We start from the raw sequence: 20146 nt of genomic DNA, 5'->3' as shown, positions 1-20146 counted from the left end.
TATGTATTATTTTCAGGAGTTTATAAAAGTTACCATTTAAAGGTGCAGTTTGTAATTTTTAAAAGGATCTCTTGACAGAAATGCAAAATAATATACAAAACTATATTATCAGGGGTGTATAATGACCTTTCATAATGAAGCGTTATGTGTTTATTACCTTAGAATGAGACGTTTTTATCTATACACTGAGGATCCCCTTACATCGAAGTTGCCATTTTGTGCCGCCATGTTCCTACAGAAGCCCTTAACGGACTAAGTTGTCTACGACTATGGCATGTTTGTCTGATGGCGGCTACCATAGCTTCTCTGTGTGTTTCAAAAGTGAGGGGTGAGTAGTGGGCTGAGCCATTGGTTGCAATTCGTAACCTCACCACTGGATGCCACTAAAATTTACACACTGCACCTTTAAGTCAAATCACCATTTTGCTTTTAAACATGCTTTTTGACAAATGAATAATAAAAGACCTGTAATAAAACCTCTGAAACGATTGGATTATTTTTTTCCAAAATGTTTTGGATTGATAACATCACTGCAGGTCATACTGCTTGAAAATTTGAAATTCGACGTCACACCATATTTAAAGGAACAGTATGTAGGATTGTGGCCAAAACGGGTATTGCAACAATAAAACTTGTGGCTAAAACTGGTACTGCAGTCAAACAACTGGTGGCCTATACACAAAATGACAACATAAACATCAGTTGAGGGCTGCAACTCCACTTTTTAAATGACAATATCCTGGCCAGACCACTGTTGTCAGTGATATAAGTATGTGAAATGAAAATTATTTCTTAATGTCTAGTGACATATCAAGGCGATTTTATGATTAATTGATATACATTTCTTACATACTGTTCCTTTAAAAGATTTTATTTTTGGGAACACAAGGTAAACATAAGGGGGTGGTTTCCCGGACAGAGATTAGACTAGTCCTAGACTAAATTAAATATAAGAGCTGTTCAAACTGAAAACAACTTACACTGACATATCTTAAAATACATCAGTGCCCTTTGATTTGCCTCAAAATGCACACAGGTAATGTTTTTAGTAAGGCATGTTTGTTAAAACTAGTTATATTTCCTAATTAAACTAAGGCATAGACCTGGCTTAAGCTAATCCCTGTCTGGGAAAGATGTTAATTTTTTTGTGGTAACGACTCATCGATCATTTTGATGTCATTAATATTAATAGGTCAATAATATGTGTGTACAGTGTGAAAATAAAGCAAATCTAATAATCTAGCAAATAAAGTCATCTTTTTCCTACTATGAATGTTAACGGGGCTTCCGATTTGGTTTGGTCTACCCCAAAACACAAGTAAAGAAAACAAAGAACCCAAAAATATATTCAAAGTTCTGTGAACTATTTATTTTAGCACATTTCTGTAACATTTCAGCACAGCTAGGCACGCTTTGCCTTCGACAATGAGAAATACAAATCTTTTAATATAAATTAACTCAATTTCTGATTCTCTTTTAAACTGTTCGTTTTAAGAAAAAATATAAAAAAGCTGGTTAAAGTGTCCAAAATAAACTTGTATGAAATGTCCTGAAATCCTGAGTGTGCTTTGCTTTCTGTTCACGTTCTCCATCTGAACTTAATCAAGTTCCTTCCTGTTATGTAACACGAGCATTTTTAATAGTCTGTGAGTAATGACAGGTTATCTGGAGAGAATTGCAGTTTTTCCACGATGCACTTTGTGTTCTGTATTGGACCCAAAAAAATCAGTCAGAATAACAAATTAGGGCATTGTAACCACACTTAAAGCTACGAGCCAGCTACAATTGCACCCTGCCGTTTAAAGCAGTAATGACGTTTTTTAAGATAAAAACCTTGTCAAATAATTTTAAAATAAAAATAATATATATATATAAAACAACAAGACGGATTGAAAGGCACAACAGTGATGTCACCGGCTCTTTAAGGTCTGTAAACGTAGTCTAAGAACGGCTAAAAGGGGCTCAAGTGTGTGGCAGTGAGGACTCACGCAAGCTCCTTAGGTCATATTAATGCATCATTCAACCATGTGAAGATTATGTAACACTTCATTACAATAGTAGCAGGACCGATACATAATGCTTTCATGTTCGGTCCACCTGCATTCCTGCACGTTGGTTTGATCCTCATATTAGTTTGACAGAGGATAATACAGTCCAAACCAGTAAACCATCAAAAACACCTTTAAAAAGAGGAATATTATCCTTGTCTCATTATATATACTTTTCCAAGCATCAAATAGTTCTTTATAACTGACATTCATTGTGAGTCTCCAGGAAACGTTCCTGTTTGGCTCGTGATTGGTCATATTGCTGAAGCGGGACTGACTGGCTGACGTTCGCCTGGCTCTCCGCTATCTGTAAAATCCATTTAGGCATTGTCGTATTTCTGCAGTGCTTCCTCTAGCTTGCCCGTGATCTTCTGGAAGAAACCGATCTGCTGTTGCAGGTAATGCTGCATCTGACCTTTAAAGTCCCGCACTCGAATCTGGTGGAAGTGCTGAATCTCAGCCAGCGTTGCGAAAGAGATGATGTTGCAGCGCTCTCTGATCCCATCGGCCTGCTGACTCTCCATCTTCCCTTCCTCTATGTGCTTCTGACTGTCTTTGACCTTTGTGAGAGCACCTGTGGAGAAAAAAACTAAAGATGAGACTAAAGTTTCAAGTTTTTAAGTCATTTTATAGATTGTATCACGCATGCTAGGACTCTGGTCTTATTTTGTATTTTACAGGAATTCCTACTGTTATTATATATTTATAATTTTTTATGTTTGTAATGTTCTCCAGTCAAAATAAAAGATGTTTCAGTAAATGGCAAACAATGACAAACATTTCAACTCAAAAGCAACTAACATAAAAATATGAAACATTTATTGAGATGTCCTTTATACTGTTTATTTATTTCTTGGCCAGACTAAAAAAAGCTTTGACCAAACACAAAAACCAAACCAACATCTGCTACTAAATGTATGTGGTGTTTAGAAATAAATCCTGTGTTATGTCTACAAGAGAAAGTACACAGTGTGTAATGAGATACGCAGCAGCTGCATTCAGCCCTGCCATTGTTAAGAAAGATCGTCTTGCAACCCCAGAGAACATGGAAGTTACATCAAACACAGTAAAATCACATGTTTCATACGAAACGTCTGTCTGTGATGGAGATGATGTCTAAGTGGAAATGACTTACTAGGCAGAAATAAAGCTACGTAACACCAGAAGGAAAACTCATAGTAAGGGCTTTCTAAAAATACTCAAGAAAGGAAAAAATTTATACATTACCACCTAAGGATTAAAGTTAAGCACTATATTAAACACTGATGAGATCTTGAGAAGGGCACATTATTTTAGAATTATGACAGGTTCACTTTGGGTTTCTGGTTACATGCAAATAAATAAAGAAATACTAATAAAAAAACTATAACACTGTATATACAAAATAATACCATGTTGAGGTTATTTTATTATGTGAAATAAGGTCATTTGAGACGTGAAAATAGCCCACCTACAGGATATCGGGTGCACAGATTGAAGTGATCGATATGCAAATATATTTTACTGCGGTATGCCAATACGGACCAATCAGAATAAAGTATTTCAATGAGTCATATTTTGAAATTCTCCTTGTGGAGCATACGCACCAAACGCGAATTCAACAACTTGTATGTATGTAGTATATATTTATTGTCCCCTTAGGGAAATTCTTTTTCACATTTCCATAAAAAAGCTTTTCGTCACTCATACATATCCATGGCACATATTAAATGCACAAAATACATTTAACATAGACTTATACCATTTAAGGTTTATGTAGGGGGAGCAAACATCAAAAATATAACTTGCGCGAGTAGATTACATGCAAAAACAATGAAAAGATGCAATAGACGCATAGACGCAAACTCACGCAGGGGGGTCACAAAAACGCGCTATTCGCCTCAAACAAGTCTTTGTGCAAGTTGAAAATATTCAACTCAAGCGAAAAATTTGCATGACACAAATTTAAATCGTGCACTGTAAAAAACGTCTGTAGAAATTACAGTATTAATGGGTATTACTGGCAACTAGCTGCCAGTAACTTACTGTAGATTTTACATTTATGTTATTTACTGGCAACATTTTGTTCACAGTTAAATGAACATGAAACATTTTTTGACTTTATCTTCTACAGTAAGTTACTGGCAACCAGCTGCAAAATTACAGCAAATTTTTTAGAGTGTGTGAGTAATCTAGAGCAGTGGTTCCCAACCTTTTTAGCCCTAAGTACCCCCACAGCCCTATCAGTAAGGCTCAAGTACCCCTTTATCGAAACTAAACCAAAGTTGTGTTTTAAAGACAAATAATTAGTCATTTTAATTAATTAATTAATTTTAAACATTAAAGTTAAAAGCACTGACCGATGAAGCATGTTTATTTCAACAAACCACTACCATTGCGATCAGTGTTTGCTCAGGCTCACAAAATGGCAATTTTGACATGCTATTATTAATTATCTGTAGGGTGTTTTGAGATAAAACTTCACATATGGACTCTGGGAACGCCAAAGACTTATTTTACAAATTAAAAAAATTCATCATATGACCCCTTTAAGGGCCAGATTTACTAACAGCTTGCGCAAACCATCATTTTGGCGTTAAATAACGACTGAACTTACTAAAGACACGCAATAGATATTTAGCTCTGAAAATGTGTTATTTTTGCGACCTTATTACATATGCATTTGTGGAAGTTTTCCTACATTAACATTAATGCGAGGAGAGTATTACATTTTGCCAGAGGAACATACTTTAAAAAAATATATAGTTTGCCAAGCCATGCTATGTTTAATTTGCTGGAGAAAAGAGGAGGAGAAGTCACGAGGAGAAGTAAAATCAGGTATTTCAAAACTTATTTTACCCTTCATCTTTCGTCCTCCGGTTCATAGTGTACTTTTACTTAGCTGGAATTTCACACTCCGCAGTCCGCATTTTCATTGCGATGTCCTGCCGAGGTCTCTTATTTGCGACCCTGTACTAATTTGCGCTGCTCTTAGTAGATTGCAGTGGTCATAAGAGAAATGTGCTTATGTCATTATTGTGCCTGTGTATTTTATTTGCGCCTTTGTAGTAAATCACACGCAAATTTTCAACTCCGGCGCTTATTGGAATTGAGCTCTCACGTCCTTTTTAGTAAATGCTGTAAATTTACTAAAATCTCAATTTAAGTTACTGATAATTAAAGTGTGCAAATAAGTTAAATTATTATGTTCAAATATAAAGAGAAACAAAATGTGTTAAGGCATTCTCTATAAATACAAAAGACATCATACTCGACAAAATATGTTAGCCAAAAACAATGCAAAAGTTTTTTTTGCATAATTTGAAAGTGCAACGGCAGCGGGAATGAATATTATGACATTATTTAAACATTAATTATAGTTAATAAACTTTGTCTTTAGAAACTATTCAGGTTCATTAAAAATAGTCAGATCGTTCTTGAGTTGGACATCGCTATTGCGTTTTGGATCATGCAGCGCATTTACTCTTGACGGCTAATTATATTAATGATAAGATTAAAATTACAAAGTTGTCCTTTTTACAATGCTTTCCTCACAAAAACCAATCGTAGGTCAATGACTGGACAAACGAAAGACATTTTTATTAAAAGTAAATGAGATCAGAGCAAAATGCTAATCTTTTCGCGTACCCCCTGGAAACTCTTCACGTACCCCCTGGGGTACGCGTACCCCCGGTTGGGAATCACTGATCTAGAGCGAGGAATGCAATGCTTTAAGTTTGGTGTGGATGCCCCATAATGGTTCGTACTAATGCTGTCAAATTCATTTTAACGGCACTAATTTTATTAACGCGCGATTAACGCAACACGCAATTTCTGTTTGACCCACAGCTGGATGAATTGAGACGCATCAAATGACCCGCCCTGTCCAGATGAGTCGGAGGTTTTCATAAAAATAAGAACATTAAGCTCTCAGATTTTCAGACACTTGGGGAATAGCGCATGTTCATATGCCACCCAATTTGCGTCATTCCGATTGCCCCACACATATTTACTCACGCATTTTTGTAATCAACTCATGCAAATAGTTAATTAATAATTCACTTCTGGTGTGTACACAACAACAAACACAAAGCGTGACTTTGCATCGCGTTCCTTGCTCAATATTACTCCCTGGTTTTAACGTTGGGTCCGGCCCAAGCACATTTTTTTCAACTTGCGCGGAAGATGCGTTTGAGATTATTAGCGTGTGTTTGCTGTGGTCGCACCACCCAATTGTGTCAATCGCATCCCCGTCGCTAATTCGCGTCTTTGCATCTTTGCATTGACTTTGTATGCAATAGAGATGCGCGGCTGGCGGTCACAACCGCGGATCGGGCGGATGACGTGACGAAAAATAATATTTTAATTAAATTCGGGCGGGTGGCGGATCGACTGCTTGTTATTAGCTGTGTCCTTCTAAGCATGCGACCTTAAAAGGTGAGCACTCTGTCTTTCAAGGTGGCAGGCTCAGAAGTTCGCGAAGAGAACTGAAATGAGACGGTCTAGCCTTCTGAGGACCCATAATTTGCGTCACCTGTTGCACGCGCCCCCAGTAGCACCCACCGCGCCTGTCTGCAATAAACAGCGGAGACATTTCTGACTTATTAAAATAAATATGTAATTAGAAAAATATAAATTTATTTTAGAAAATATGACACATTGATGTAGATTAAACTATTCAACAGTATATCAAATAATCAACCTAGAAATATACGCAACATAAACCGAATAATATTAACACAAAACATAACTTATAATACTAAAACAGTGACAATAAAAAGTTTTCTAATACACTTTTATTTAATAAAGGTTTTAATTGTTTGGGATAGCCTCGGCTGTTAAGGATCCTTTCGTTCTATCATTAACAGAGCGGAGAAATGAGGACGCATTTTGACACAGCTCTTATCAACGCCGGCGAAGGAGGTACGTGGCAAACTCAAAAAATGAGAATTAAAATCAAAGGAAATAGAAGGTCAGAAAAGGGTCGCCTGGAATAAGTTTTACAAAGTGGTAAATCAGGATGACACCAGTGCAGACTATGTAATTTGTGCGTTTAATTTAGGCTATTTATTTATTTATTTTTGTCCCATGTGCGCCGATCGGAGACTGAGTTCACTGCTGATATTCTAGAGCTCTAGTCTCGCGGCTGTCATCAGCAGCGTCTTGCATCGCCCAGTCAGCGGATGGCGGGCGGGTGCGGTTTTGAAAATTGGTCAGAAACATTGGTGCGGATGAATGGCGGACGGATGATGAGTTTGGTGGTATGCGGTTGCGGATGAAATAATAGCCCATCCGCGCATCTCTAGTTTGCAATCTACTCACATAAGGCTCTGTTATGACCATAATGCAACTTTGCAGTCAATATTCCCTTTCACACATACAGTCTTTACTGGTAGTTTACTATTAAACTGCAGTTAACAGGTCATGTGTGAACAGAACCTTTCTGGTAAATCAGTGCTGCCAATTTACCAGTAAGAGAGGTTGTAAGATTTAGAACGGACGACGTCAGACTGTGCTGACAGCTTCAGGCCAATCATAACGTTTTGACAGATGATTGCGTTTACCCCCGCACTGTTTACGGACGTTTTCCACAAGCTGCTTAAAAGTGGAGCACACCTGATCTTAACGTGCACATTTCTTCACCAAAGTTCTTCTATTAAGGTTCTTGATCTATTTGCCAAATTGCCGACGTCCTTAGCACCCCCTTTGTGAAGCCTAATGTGCAAACAGTAACGTTACTGTTGTTTAAGACAAAGTTTCGGTTTGACGTCGCCAAATGCAATGTTGTTTGGTCACGAGGAACTTTGCGACCGTCAGTGTTTGCCACAGACGTGAAAACAACAAAATACAGACCGTTGGATTGTTTCCAAATACAACACTTAGCTCGCCATGGCCACAAGTAACTTCCACTTTCTCACAGAGTTTACCGGTATTTTGATACTGATGTGTGAATGATGTCTTACTGGTAAAAAGACAGAAGGTCACTGTGTGCATGTGTAAACAGCACATTTTTCCTTTAGCTGATAAATTAATTTTGGTAAATTCATGGTAATTACTGTGTGAAAGAGGCTAATGTCAGCAATCTCACACATCTAGCTTTTCCAGTCAACCTAATTCATACAATGAGAGGAAACCAGAATGACCTCTTGTTATGTGTCACATTCAGCAATTTCATTTAATTCCAAGTCACTAAACAGGTTCTTTCACTGCCAGAGGAAAGGAGCTCATTATGACAGAGAAGAGTTTTTCTTAACTGTAAAGATTACAAATGCTGTCAGAAATAGCTAGCAGCTATAATATATTAGTGAAATGTTGATGGAAGACGTGCTTGATCAAATGTCATTCTCAGACAGGCAATTCGTTTTCCTGGTTTACTCATGTCAGATATCCACTTGTTAAATCTGACACCAACTTCCGGGTCATTCAGATGCCTTAAGCAAACAACAAACTATACCATTAAACACTCACAGTGCAGTGCAGTGTGAAACGCATTACTGAAAAGTAATTTTAGTTGGGTCCTTATCACACAGTCGGGGCTTATTTCTGCCTGTACATTATCCTCCTTATTACAAGGCTATTTACCTTAAAGTAAAGTAAGGAACATTAAATATTGATTTTAAATATTTTATTTGCTCATTTTTAATGAATGCAGATCTTCTGCAAAGAAAAACTGTTTACTTTAGGTTTTAAGATAAGACAAGAAATTCAAATGTCACGAACACGCTACGGTTTAATAATTTGTAAATATAATGTCATATGTGTTCATAAAAACGTCCAGAACAAAATGGTTCTCGACCTGCTCGGTTCTCCAAACCACCCAAGTTGTGTCAAATGCAGCATGAATATCTTTACAGGGGCTATAATTGAAAGTCTATTAGTGTTAATCTAATGGCATGTGAATCTAATAGATTTAATCTACTCTCTAAAAATGCTTGTGTTTATGAGTTTTGCCAATGGCTGACTTCCCTGTTCGGTGAGGAAAAACATGACATTCCCAAACGTCCCATCCCCCAAATCTCTGCACATTCTGCCTGTCGGCAAGAGAAGCCTTTGCTCGAGAGTAACCCAGATCTCACTAGCTGAGTCAAGCATGCAAACTTACATGAACTCTGACTCAAAGTAAAACAGACCTAGGTGAATCAGAGTATGATTAAGAACGCCAATGTGAAGGGTCAAAGAGATGAAAGACACATCAGACACAACAGTTGCAGTGGTTTAATGGAAACTCTCAAACAATGTTAGGAATTTGAGGATAATGTCAATATAGCTGGATATCTAGAGTGGCTTTAACTTATCAAACCTCTTTAAGATTACTGAAGGGGCATGCATAATAATAGCAGATACTAAATATAGGAGACACGTCTATTTTAAATAAACTGCAAAGGTTAGGGACACTCCATTTTTTTGAAAATATGCTAATTTTTCAGCCCCCTTAGAGTTAAACATTTGATTTTTACTGTTTTGGAATCTATTTAGCTGATCTCCGGGTCTGGCGGTACCACTTTAAGCATAGCTTAGCATAATCCATTGAATCTGATTAGACCATTAGCATTGCGCTGAAATTTTCTTTTCCTATTTAAAACTTGACTCTTCTGTAGTTACATTGGGTATTAAAGACAGACGGAAAATTAAAAGTTGCGATTTTCTAGGCAGATATGGCTAGGAACTATATTCTCATTCTGGCGTAATAATCAAGGACTTAATAAAGTAACATGGCTGCAGGAGGCGTAGTGATATTACGCAGATAGCCGTGCTATAGTATCTTTTTTGGACACTGCGTAATATCATTGCACCTCCTGCAGCCATGTTATGGCAGCAAAGTCCTTGATTATTACGCCAGAATGAGAGTATAGTTCCTAGCCATATCTGCCATATTTAGTGCAATGCTAATGGTCTAATCAGATTCAATGGATTGTGCTAAGCTATGCTAAAAGTGGTAGTGTCAGACCATAGACTGTAAAAAAAGATAGACGTTTGTCTAAAAGTGAAGCTGTTGGTGTCCCAATACGGCACTGACATCTTGAGTCTGCGCAGTAGCCCTGCCCTCGCAGAATGTGCATATCACAGCTGTCGATCATGACATGACACCGCCGTTTTTATAGTATTAAATAACTAACTAAAAACAAACTTATTTTAAAAACAAACACTTGAATTTACTCGCCCGGTCCAACCAAACTGTCATACATTCATTTCATTTGTACAGAGTCTGGCCACGCTCCATTGCAAAGCATTACTTCCGTTAAGGAGGGTCAAGTCTCACGTCTTTCTCCGATGCCATTACTGAATTACAACTCAAACTGACGCACGACCTCAACGTCATCGTTCTTAGCCACCCCCATCTGTTCGCTGATTGGACCTGCAGATTTTTGCAGGAGAAAACGACACTCTACACAGCAGTCCCAGACGTAGTACTGAAGCAAAATGAAAATTAAGCGGAAGCACGTAGGAGGGCGGAGCCAGGCTATGAATTTACATCAGCGTGATAAAAACTACAGTATGACAGAAACCAGCTTTGGAAAAAAGGTCAAGTCCCATTAAATAACATGGGGAGGCGGGTTTATGACCTATACTGGGACCAGTCACTGGGGGCGATCGAGACGTTTTAGCTTCACTTTTCAGGGCTTGTGTGGCACATTGTGTCAGACCCGAAGATCGGCTGAATGGAAGATCAGCTGAAACGGTAAGAATCAAATGTTTAACTCTAGGGGAGCTGGAAAATTAGTATATTTTTTTTTAAAAGCAGAGTGTCCTTTTAACAAAAAAAGTTTACTGATTTATATAGTAAACCCATGATACTTTATTTCGTGAAACACTAAAATATGAAAAACAATTAAATGTTATTGCCAAGCCTTATATGACATTACAGAAGAAAGAACAGCTAATAAAACATCATAAAACCATTTAGGCTTGAGAAAGGTCTGTCGTCCAAAACTAATGAAAACGGTCAGAGAGGAACGGTCCACTAAGCAGCAATAATGCGTGCGGCTGCGGAACTCTTTATTACGTAATGCGCAATTACACAACACAGTTCTGCCGTCTGCCTACAACTGAGAATAGAGACTTACATTGACTCCCTCTTTTCATTTTTGCATGCACACACACACCTGCTGTTGGGTGACATCGACCTAATAAAAACCCAGATGTCTGACAAAAAAGCACTTTGACTATTTTCAAACAAATAAGAAGGCAAATCAGAAGCAGGTTATAAAAAAATCTAATTAGTTTCAGAGGCGCATCATTACATTCATGGGAATTAAGTTGGATATTAAAGAAGTAATAAGCTGTGAATTACAACACATTTGCTCAAATGAGACAACATCATTTCATTTATCAGTAGGCCTATAGAAGAACCAGCATCTTGGCAACATGGTAGATAGATCCTACACTGTAAAGTAAAGAGTTGGATCAACTTAAAAAAAACTTCAATTTCAAATCCTTTAATTTTAAAATTCACTTTAGGAGAAAATATTTAAGTTAAAACAACTTTTAGGTGTTAAGTATTTTTTTAAGTTGACCCAACGGTTCACATTTTACAGTGTATGACTAAACACAGTCTTGATAAACAACAGTTAAAAACAATTAAAAAATAAAATAAAAGTACAAACTATACTTTCATGGCTTATGGCTGAGGTGTAAAAAAGTTTTTATTGAAACTCAACAATTGATGATTGAGTATCACATGAAAATAATATGAATGTCAATGTGATTATATTCCCAGTCTTCTGATGTCATATCAAAACTTGTTTAAAGCAAAGTATGCAGAAAGTGTGATGACTAATAAACATGTGAATGTTGATTTATTTAACAGTGGTTTACATAATTTCCTCCATTTTTAGATTGACATTTGATAACAATTCAAATGACAAATATTTTCGGAAGTCGCATTAAAAATTCACTTCTCTAAAAACAGGCGTGACGCTTTGCCCTATAGTTCAGTCTTCCATTTTCTGGAAAGTATGTAAATGATTACCTGCTATCACACATACAATCTTTACTGGTAAATTGCAGTAAAGACATCATGTGTGAACATTTTTTTTTAAAAACATTGGAAAATTGGTCCTGCCAATTTACCAGTAATATACTGGTACAATGCTATGTGTGAGTAGAAAATAGGATTACCATAATGAGCACGGATGACGTCAGAATTTACTGAGAGCTTCAGGCCAATCATAAAAACAGATAATGCTTTTACCTCCAGCGCTGTTTAAGGAAGTTTCTCTCCACATGCTGTTTGATGTCAAACACATGTAAAGTGCTAAAATGTCAAAATCTCTTCTACTGTATGAAGCCTTGTGTTTAGACTGGGGGGGGGATTCAATCCAACCGTCTCCATTGACTTTGTATTGCTAGAGGCCCCCTCCTTGTCATTTCTGGCTTATAACAAAAACAAAATAATGCCTAAAGGCTGCTGTGGACAATACGTTTTTATAAGCTGTCGAGCCGTAAAAGTCAGCCTTTAAGGACAAAAAAAGTGGATCGCCGACTACGTTTCCCTCTAGTGGGCGCAGTTCTATTAATAGTAGTACTATAAAAAGTTGCCAGTTTCCACTTTTGTGTCTTTAAACGCTCTTTTTTGGGGTCGACAGCTTATAAGAACATATTTCTGGGTTTTTTGGCTTGTTAGCTGTACATCCCTGTCACACAGCAGCTTTTAGGCATTATTCTGTTTTTGTTATAAGCCAGAAATGACAAGGAGGGGGCCTCTCGCAATACAAAGTCAATGGAGACGAATGGATTGTTTTCCCCCCGGTGGGCGTGGTTTTCAGGTTATGACGCACTGCACTCTGTCTCTATGGGTGACATAATTTTTTTTACAGTCTATGGTTTAGACATACAATCTAATGTTTAAGACGCGGATAGCAACTCTTTTCCATACAGCTCAGTTTGAAGTTATCTAATACAACATTGTTTGGTCAATACTACAGAGCAACTGCATCTGCCACAAAAGTAAAATCAACAAAAATATGCACCGCTGATATAAAGTCATAACCCGCCATTGTTTACAACACAACACCGACCTCACCACGCTGCAGCTTCTGTAGAGAAAACGTCTTTCTGACAGAGTTTACCGGTATTTTGTTACTAATGTATTTACCTTACTGGTAAAAAGACTTGACAATGTATAAGGAGTGTGTAAATAGCATATTTTGTATTAAATGATAGTCATATTGGTAGATTTATGATCATTTACAGAAATTACTGTGTGAAAGAAGCCACGGTCAAGTGCATCATACAAAAATTGAAGCTCTCTTATAGTTTTATTCAATTTGGCTGTGTAAGTAATTTTTACAAACTACTTCAGATTTTGACTATATTAGGTTAAGCAATATCAGCTTGTTTTTCTACTTTACAGCTCCCAAAAAGAAGTTGAAATTGCTCTTCTACTTAATCTGATAAGTTAAATGGTAGTCAAAATGTAAAATAGTAAGGTTAAAATGGTCCTTAATAATAATAATTCCTTACATTTATATAGCGCTTTTCTCAGTACTCAAAGCGCTTTACATATGAACGGGGGAATCTCCTCAACCACCACCACCTGGATGATGCGACGGCAGTCATATTGCGCCAGAACACCCACCACACACCAGCTTATTAGTGGAGAGGAGATAGAGTGAGATAGCCAATTAGTATGAGGGATGATTAGTAGGCCAATGGGCAAATTTTGCCAGGATGCCAGGGCACACATTTTTAAAGACCACAGAGAGTCAGGACCTCGGTTTGATGTCTCATCCGAAGGACGATGCTTTTTTTGACAGTATAGTGTCCCCATAACTATACTGGTGTGTTAGGACACACACAGACCACAGGTTGAGCACCCCCTGCTGGTCTCACTAACACCACTACCAGCAGCAACCTGGTTTTCCCAGGTGGTCTCCCATCCAAGTACTGACCAGGCTCAGCCCTGCTTCGCTTCAGTGGGCAAGCTGTCTTGGGCTACAGCAGTGTTCTTCACTTCCAGCCCTGGAGAGCCGGTGTCCTGCAGAGTTTAGCTCCAACCTTAATCAAACACACCTGAGCAAGCTAATCAATGTCTTCATGATCACTAGAAGATCACAGGTAGATGTGTTTGATTAAGGTTGGAGCTAAACTCTGCAGGACACCGGCTCTCCAGGATTGGGAGTGAAGAACACTGGGCTACAGGGTGATATGGCTGCTGGCACAAGGGCAGCCCTTTCAAAAAGTACACATTTGTAACTAAAAACTTCACATTAGTACCTCATAGGTACATTTTTGGCACCATATACCTACTTGAAATACATATAGGACCTTTTAAAAGGGTACTGCATCAGTGACAACTTGGATCATTTTTTGACCATTTATTCTGTTAGTGGGGTCAGCTACTAATTCCTTAAACATTTTACATAAAGTCTTCATACAGTTTATTTATTTATTTGAGTCTAAACAACTTCAATCTACTATACAAAGATATGATGCTACAACACTGAACACTGTGTTCAAATGTGTCGCACTGAAATAGGCTTTAACCAATGATTCTCCAGGTGGTTAAGGGTCTATGCATAATGCTAACTTCCCCCATTTTACTGACCAGATCTGAGTCACAATTTCCACTCATAGTCAAAAAAAGCCCACATATAACATGTTCCACTGAATATCAGAGAACTAAAAGAAAAAAGCCCACATTAACGCCATCAATAGTGTTCAATAATGGCTCTCTATCTTAACTTCCACTTCTAATGGACTTTCAATAGTGACACAAATCAATACATGATGTGCTGCTCATGTGCATTTTATTTGACGGGAGACCTTTCTTTTTTCTTACTTCAGGACATTGTAATGGCCTTGAAATTCAATCATCTTACAAAAAATGAAGAACATTAAGAGGGACAAACTATAGCAAATAAATTACGCTGTAAAGTAAATGCAGAATGAACCTGTATTGAGGTCTAGTTGGACACACTGTATTTTTTAGGTGCTTTGCACTGCAGTATGAATTTATTAGGAGGGCAAACAAGAATATTACAAATCAGTAACATAAATAAGGTTATATAATCAGAATCTAACTTAAATAAGACAGATGAATTAGTGTATTTGGGGAAGATGAGAAAAAGGTTTTCACTTTGAAAATGATAACTATTTTCTGCACTCAGGTGTAAGAAAAAAGCAGCGTTTATGACTCACAGCTCATGGTCTGTATGACAGATTCTCTGTGGTTTGGTTTCCTTTGTTTAGCAACAACATTTCTTCATTTCTGTGAAATTGTGGGTGCCAATAAAGCAACGATGCAGCCACGTTAAAACACCACGTAGCAGTGTTTAGACATCTCAAGGATGTTACTTCATTCCTAATCTTACAGTTTATGGTGAAAATACTATAAGGGCAACCCGGGTATCACATTTTGAGCTTCAGTGAGATGCAGGTGACCTCAGTGTCAGATGCTCAGACCGCGAAAAGTTGGACTGGTTAGAACAGTGTCAGTTCAGGCCGACCTGCTGTATGTACGACACAGCATTTTTGCTTTTCCAAAGCATTGTGCAACCACAATAGAGTGACACTGTGACGGTGGTCTATTTTGCACCAGGTTCTACTTCACTACACTACTTTTTACAAATTTAAAACCCATGAATCCAGCTTAAACTAGGTCTCTTGTTCAATCTTTTGTACAATCACTTTTTTCACATTTATATTTTGCCTAGATTCACAACCTTATTAAGCATAGACAAAGTGCTATATTTGTTCATGTTGTGGTTATGCACAGCCACATCAGTGCAGACTGAAACAGCTTGTAAAATAAGGTGTTGCCTGTATGTCGAGACAAAATCATTGAAACCTCATAAAGGCAGCAACCTTAAAGTATGCATCACAAAGACCTCAAACAAGAGCATAGTAGACTTAAAGAAAATGTGAACTTTTAGCAGGGTAAAAATGAGGAAGTTAAGCACAAATAGTTCTTATGATAACTAAAAGCGAAAAACTGCAACATCAGTCCTGTCTGGCAGTCAAAACCATTTATAGACTATTACATCAGTAGTTACACGAGTAAGTATGGTGGCACAAAATAAAACGTGGCGATTTTATAAAAAATGAGAACTATATTTTATGGCGGAAGAGCACTTAGTTTGCAGCACTTCGACCTCGGCGCGCAGTAACATCATCACTCCTGACTTTTGAAGTTTGAGCGAGAGGAGGAGTAGTCAGGAGTGATGATGTTACTGCACGCCGAGGTCGAAGTGTTGCAAACTAAGTGCTTTTCCACCATACATTATAGTTCACATTTTTTATCTGCTTAAAAAATCGCCACGTTTTATTTTGTGCCACCATACTTACTTGTGTAATGTAACAGTCTTTTAATAGGAAAAACATGGAAATGTTTGGTGACTTCTAAATTCATCCCTGTTTGGATCCTAAGGAATGAATGGGGCTAGGCTAAAATGCTAACACATTCACGACGCGCTGTGAAAAGATTAAGTGCACACATTAAAAAAAGAGACGCATGTATTATTCATCTAAGTTGAGGTAAAAACTAGTGATGCACCGATGTATCGGCATAAATATTTATCGGCCGATTTTTGATGAATTTGAAACCATCGGCATATCGGCAATGGCACGAGAAAGGCCGATACCGATTGTTTATTAATTAACCGCATAAAGGCAATGAGTTGCATGTCTGTTGTTCAATTAAAATGATTTAATGTTCTGGTGTGCACTATACTTAAGCACCGACAGAATTGTTGAGCTGCCTCAAATGTCTTAGACAATAAAAAAATAAACTGCACTTTAGTGGGGGAAAAGAAGTCCAACTTTTTTTGAAGTAGCAATATTTATATGGTCAGTTGAATGTTTATTAGATCCAATCCATGTTCAGTAAAAATAAACTAGCTAATAGACCAACTGTATAGTATTGTACACAAGTGTTTGATATCAGTATCGGCCAAAAGTTGTCTGTTTAAATCGGTATCGGCCCAAAAAAATCCTAACGGTGCATCCCTAGTAAAAACATAATAAGATGTTGAAAAACAGTGGTGTTTTCCTTTAACAATTTATGTCAAGTGACAAAGACCTATATTACCAGCTATTTAAAATTAATCTTAAAAATTATAAACACATCCTTCTTTCCAAAAAAAGGAAGTTTTAAAAATGATTTCTGCATGATCTTCGATGAGCTTTAATCTTGAACATTGATGAGCAATGAAAAATCACTTAGTGGATCATTATCACTAAAAATCTTAAAACAGCTTCCTGTTAATGTGAGCCGTGTAACCACCATACATATTCAAGTGTCGAGTATGATTGACTTCATTTCAAGCATGCTCTGATGGCCTTCTTTGCATTCTGGATACTTATCAAGAGCATGAAATAAATTATAAATAAGCTTTTCTTCATGATGTATATATATAATTAATGACACTACCACCCTGTATGTGTTAAAAATGTAATTAAGGTATGTGATAAAAATAACCATCTTTAAATCAATGCTATTGACTAAATGAATGTAGGTGTGCTGAAACCTTCCTGGCAATGTACCCTGAACAGTGCACTAAGTCAATAGTTTCAGTCTTCATCATCATTGTGGTTTGTTGACCAACCACTTGGAAAAACACACAAGGACGTCAGCAACAGCTCACCCCATGTGACTCAGCAGTCAGATGAAACCAGCAGAACCAGTGAGCTCATCAGCTGCTACATATCACTCAAGTGAAGCACATTCCTCACTTTGGTGAAGATGAGATGCTTAAAGTTACCAGTTTTCATGCAAGCAAGCATCCTGTGTTACAGATTCGGTAAAATAAAAAAGCACCTGTTTCATACATTCAGCAGATGTTTTAATTCAAACACATATGGTGAATTCAGGTAGAATGGGATGCTTTTTGACACTGAGATCCCATTCAACCTGAATCACCATCTATTTATCGGCATGTGTTCCCTCCCTGCGAATCAAACCTATGACCTTTGTGCAGCTAACGCAATGCACTTCCAGCTGAGAGATGACGTTGACAATACAAACAACTGAGTAAATAATTACCTTTTTGTACATGGATGATGTCTGGGTAGTTTGCAAGGTGTCCTTGGTACAGTGCTAACAAATCCATCACAGGGTCCAGATCTTGTTTAGGTTGCTCCACAAAGTAGTCTCCAATAGCTTCATAGGCCTCCCCCGTGTATGCAATTGCTTGGTTTAAAGCAACCGAGTACGGCTGTTGGTCCATCTCAAATGCTTGACTTAGATATTTAAACGACTGTCCCACTTTCTGGTATTCTTTCTTGAAGCCGGCTATCTGTTTCCTCGCAAACTCACTAAGCGTGGCATTTACTTGTATCACGCTATCGTCCATTTTTTTGGTAAAGGCCTTGAATCCATCAGTTTTGCTTTCGACCTCCTGCAAATCCAATGGGGCTGGCGGGGTGCTGATGGTGAGGAAAAAATTGGCACCAACCATCTCATCCTTCTCAGCTTTCCGCTTTCCTTGCTTCCAAATCTTTTCATCCGTGCTGGGGCAGGTAAGGAAGTGCTGAAAAACATCACACCTGGCGAGCACCGGGTGGCTGGTCATATGGTTCATCCACCATATCAACCCTCTTTTCCTCTTGGAGATAAAGTCTTCTTCGAACCGACCCGTTGCTTGTTTTTCTGGGATGTGCGGCACAGAGATGACAGGGAATTTCTCCACCAATCGGGCATACAGCCAATCAAAATGCTTATATCTTCTATTAACCTGGTTCTGAGTGTGAGTCGGCGAGAGTTTATAGGAGATGTAACTTTTCATGCCTTTGAATTTGGTCTGTTTAGTTGGGTCATCGATAGTGCAACTAAAAGGGTAAGGGTTTTCTTGCCATTCCGGGCCGTACTGCCCCATCACAACACAAATTTTATCTCCATCCTTCACAAAACCAGATGCTTCCCCCAATACAAAAGCCTCACCTCCCGACTTCACAAAAGTCGAGAACCGGTTCAGATTTTTGCTGACTGTGGCTGAACTCTTGGCGTGCTGTCCACCTCTGGGCATCGAGGATGTGGAGATACTGTAGGTATGAGGTCCGTTTCCTTCATAATTGTGGTAAGCTCCACCACCACCGCGTGGCTCATCGGTCACAGATGAGTGATCGTCCCACTCGTCGTCCCAATCATCATCACTTGCTGGGGTACCTATATGATGTTGAGGTAGTGGTGGGCAGGATGCAAAGGTGGATGGCGGTGGGTTGCTGATCTCTATGTTTTGAACATTATAGGAGGAATCAAATCCACCGGTCGGAACATTGGCATATCGAGAGCTGTTGTTGTTCAAAGACAATACGTTGTCATTCCTCAAGATCTCCACGTATGATGCAGGGAAGAGTCCTCTCTCCCCTCTGCTGTTCATCCCCTCCAGCCAACCCTCAATGTCCTGCTCGCTGTATATATTGACAATCTCATTTTCCTTTAATGTTATCTCCCCTGTGTTTTCTGAATTAAAGTCGTAAAGAGCTCTCGCCCGCAGAGCCATGACACACAAATATATCCAAGCTGCGATGAAGTTGCTCGTTTAAAACCGTATGAAGCCGTGTAGCGTATCAGCAAGCTAACTCGAACCCAACTCACTCACTCACTGACTGACTGAGCTGCGTTAATGACAACAACTCACGCGTTTGCGCAAGACAGGGTAAAAATCCTCAATATCCAAATTGCTCTCTATACTAAAGTATGTGATGCTCTAATAAAGAATTAGAGTTAAATATCAAAATTCACACTGAGCAAAAGTCATTTCTCCATCTGGACAGTTTACCTCACTGAGCCCCGTTTCTGTGTGCCCGTCACGCGCCGACCGCAGTGTACACTGAACAACGCGAGCACGCGCACACAGCAAACAGCTCGAGCACAAACAGCGCGTCAGGTCGGAGGCGGAGCTACAATGCACTAACCAGGCAGCACCAATCAAATCTAACAGGCTGATGACGTGGAAACTGTCTCTTATCAAAAGTAACTTCATGTTTTAATGTGGTCTTTCTAATTTATTTATTTATTCGTGTGATAAAATCAGATGAGCGATTTTAACAATATCACATAAACAATACGATGTGTCCCGTACGTAAATTAACCATGGTTTACAGATAAGCATTGTTTGATATTTATAGTAAAACAATAACTATAATATATGTAGTAAAACAGTTGTCTTACTACAGGA

At 38.3% G+C, this 20146-nt stretch overlaps 1 protein-coding gene across 1 annotated transcript; it reads right to left on the bottom strand.

Moving 5' to 3' along the window:
- Nucleotides 1-1343: 1343 nt before the first annotated feature.
- snx18a (sorting nexin 18a) lies at nucleotides 1344-19812 on the bottom strand. Its single transcript, XM_055199923.2, has 2 exons — nucleotides 18010-19812; nucleotides 1344-2622 (listed from the first exon to the last, which is right to left on the bottom strand). The coding sequence occupies exons 1-2, from the start codon at nucleotides 19466-19468 to the stop codon at nucleotides 2369-2371; spliced, it is 1713 nt and encodes a 570-aa protein (XP_055055898.2). The 5' UTR covers nucleotides 19469-19812; the 3' UTR covers nucleotides 1344-2368.
- Between the last annotated feature and the right edge of the window lie 334 nt (nucleotides 19813-20146).

Source organism: Misgurnus anguillicaudatus, chromosome 22, assembly GCF_027580225.2.
Source record: "Misgurnus anguillicaudatus chromosome 22, ASM2758022v2, whole genome shotgun sequence".
NCBI lineage: Eukaryota > Metazoa > Chordata > Actinopteri > Cypriniformes > Cobitidae > Misgurnus > Misgurnus anguillicaudatus.
This window is presented reverse-complemented; position numbering and strand designations above follow the sequence as displayed.

What these genes read in the sequence shown, in the direction of transcription:
- snx18a (XM_055199923.2), bottom strand. Translation starts at nt 19,468, where the DNA reads ATGGCTCTGCGGGCGAGAGCTCTTTACGACTTTAATTCAGAAAACACA. An exon ending in CATCATCCATGTACAAAAAG is followed by an intron (nt 2,623 to 18,009) that starts GTAATTATTTAC and finishes TTTTCTCCACAG; the next exon opens with GTGCTCTCACAAAGGTCAAA.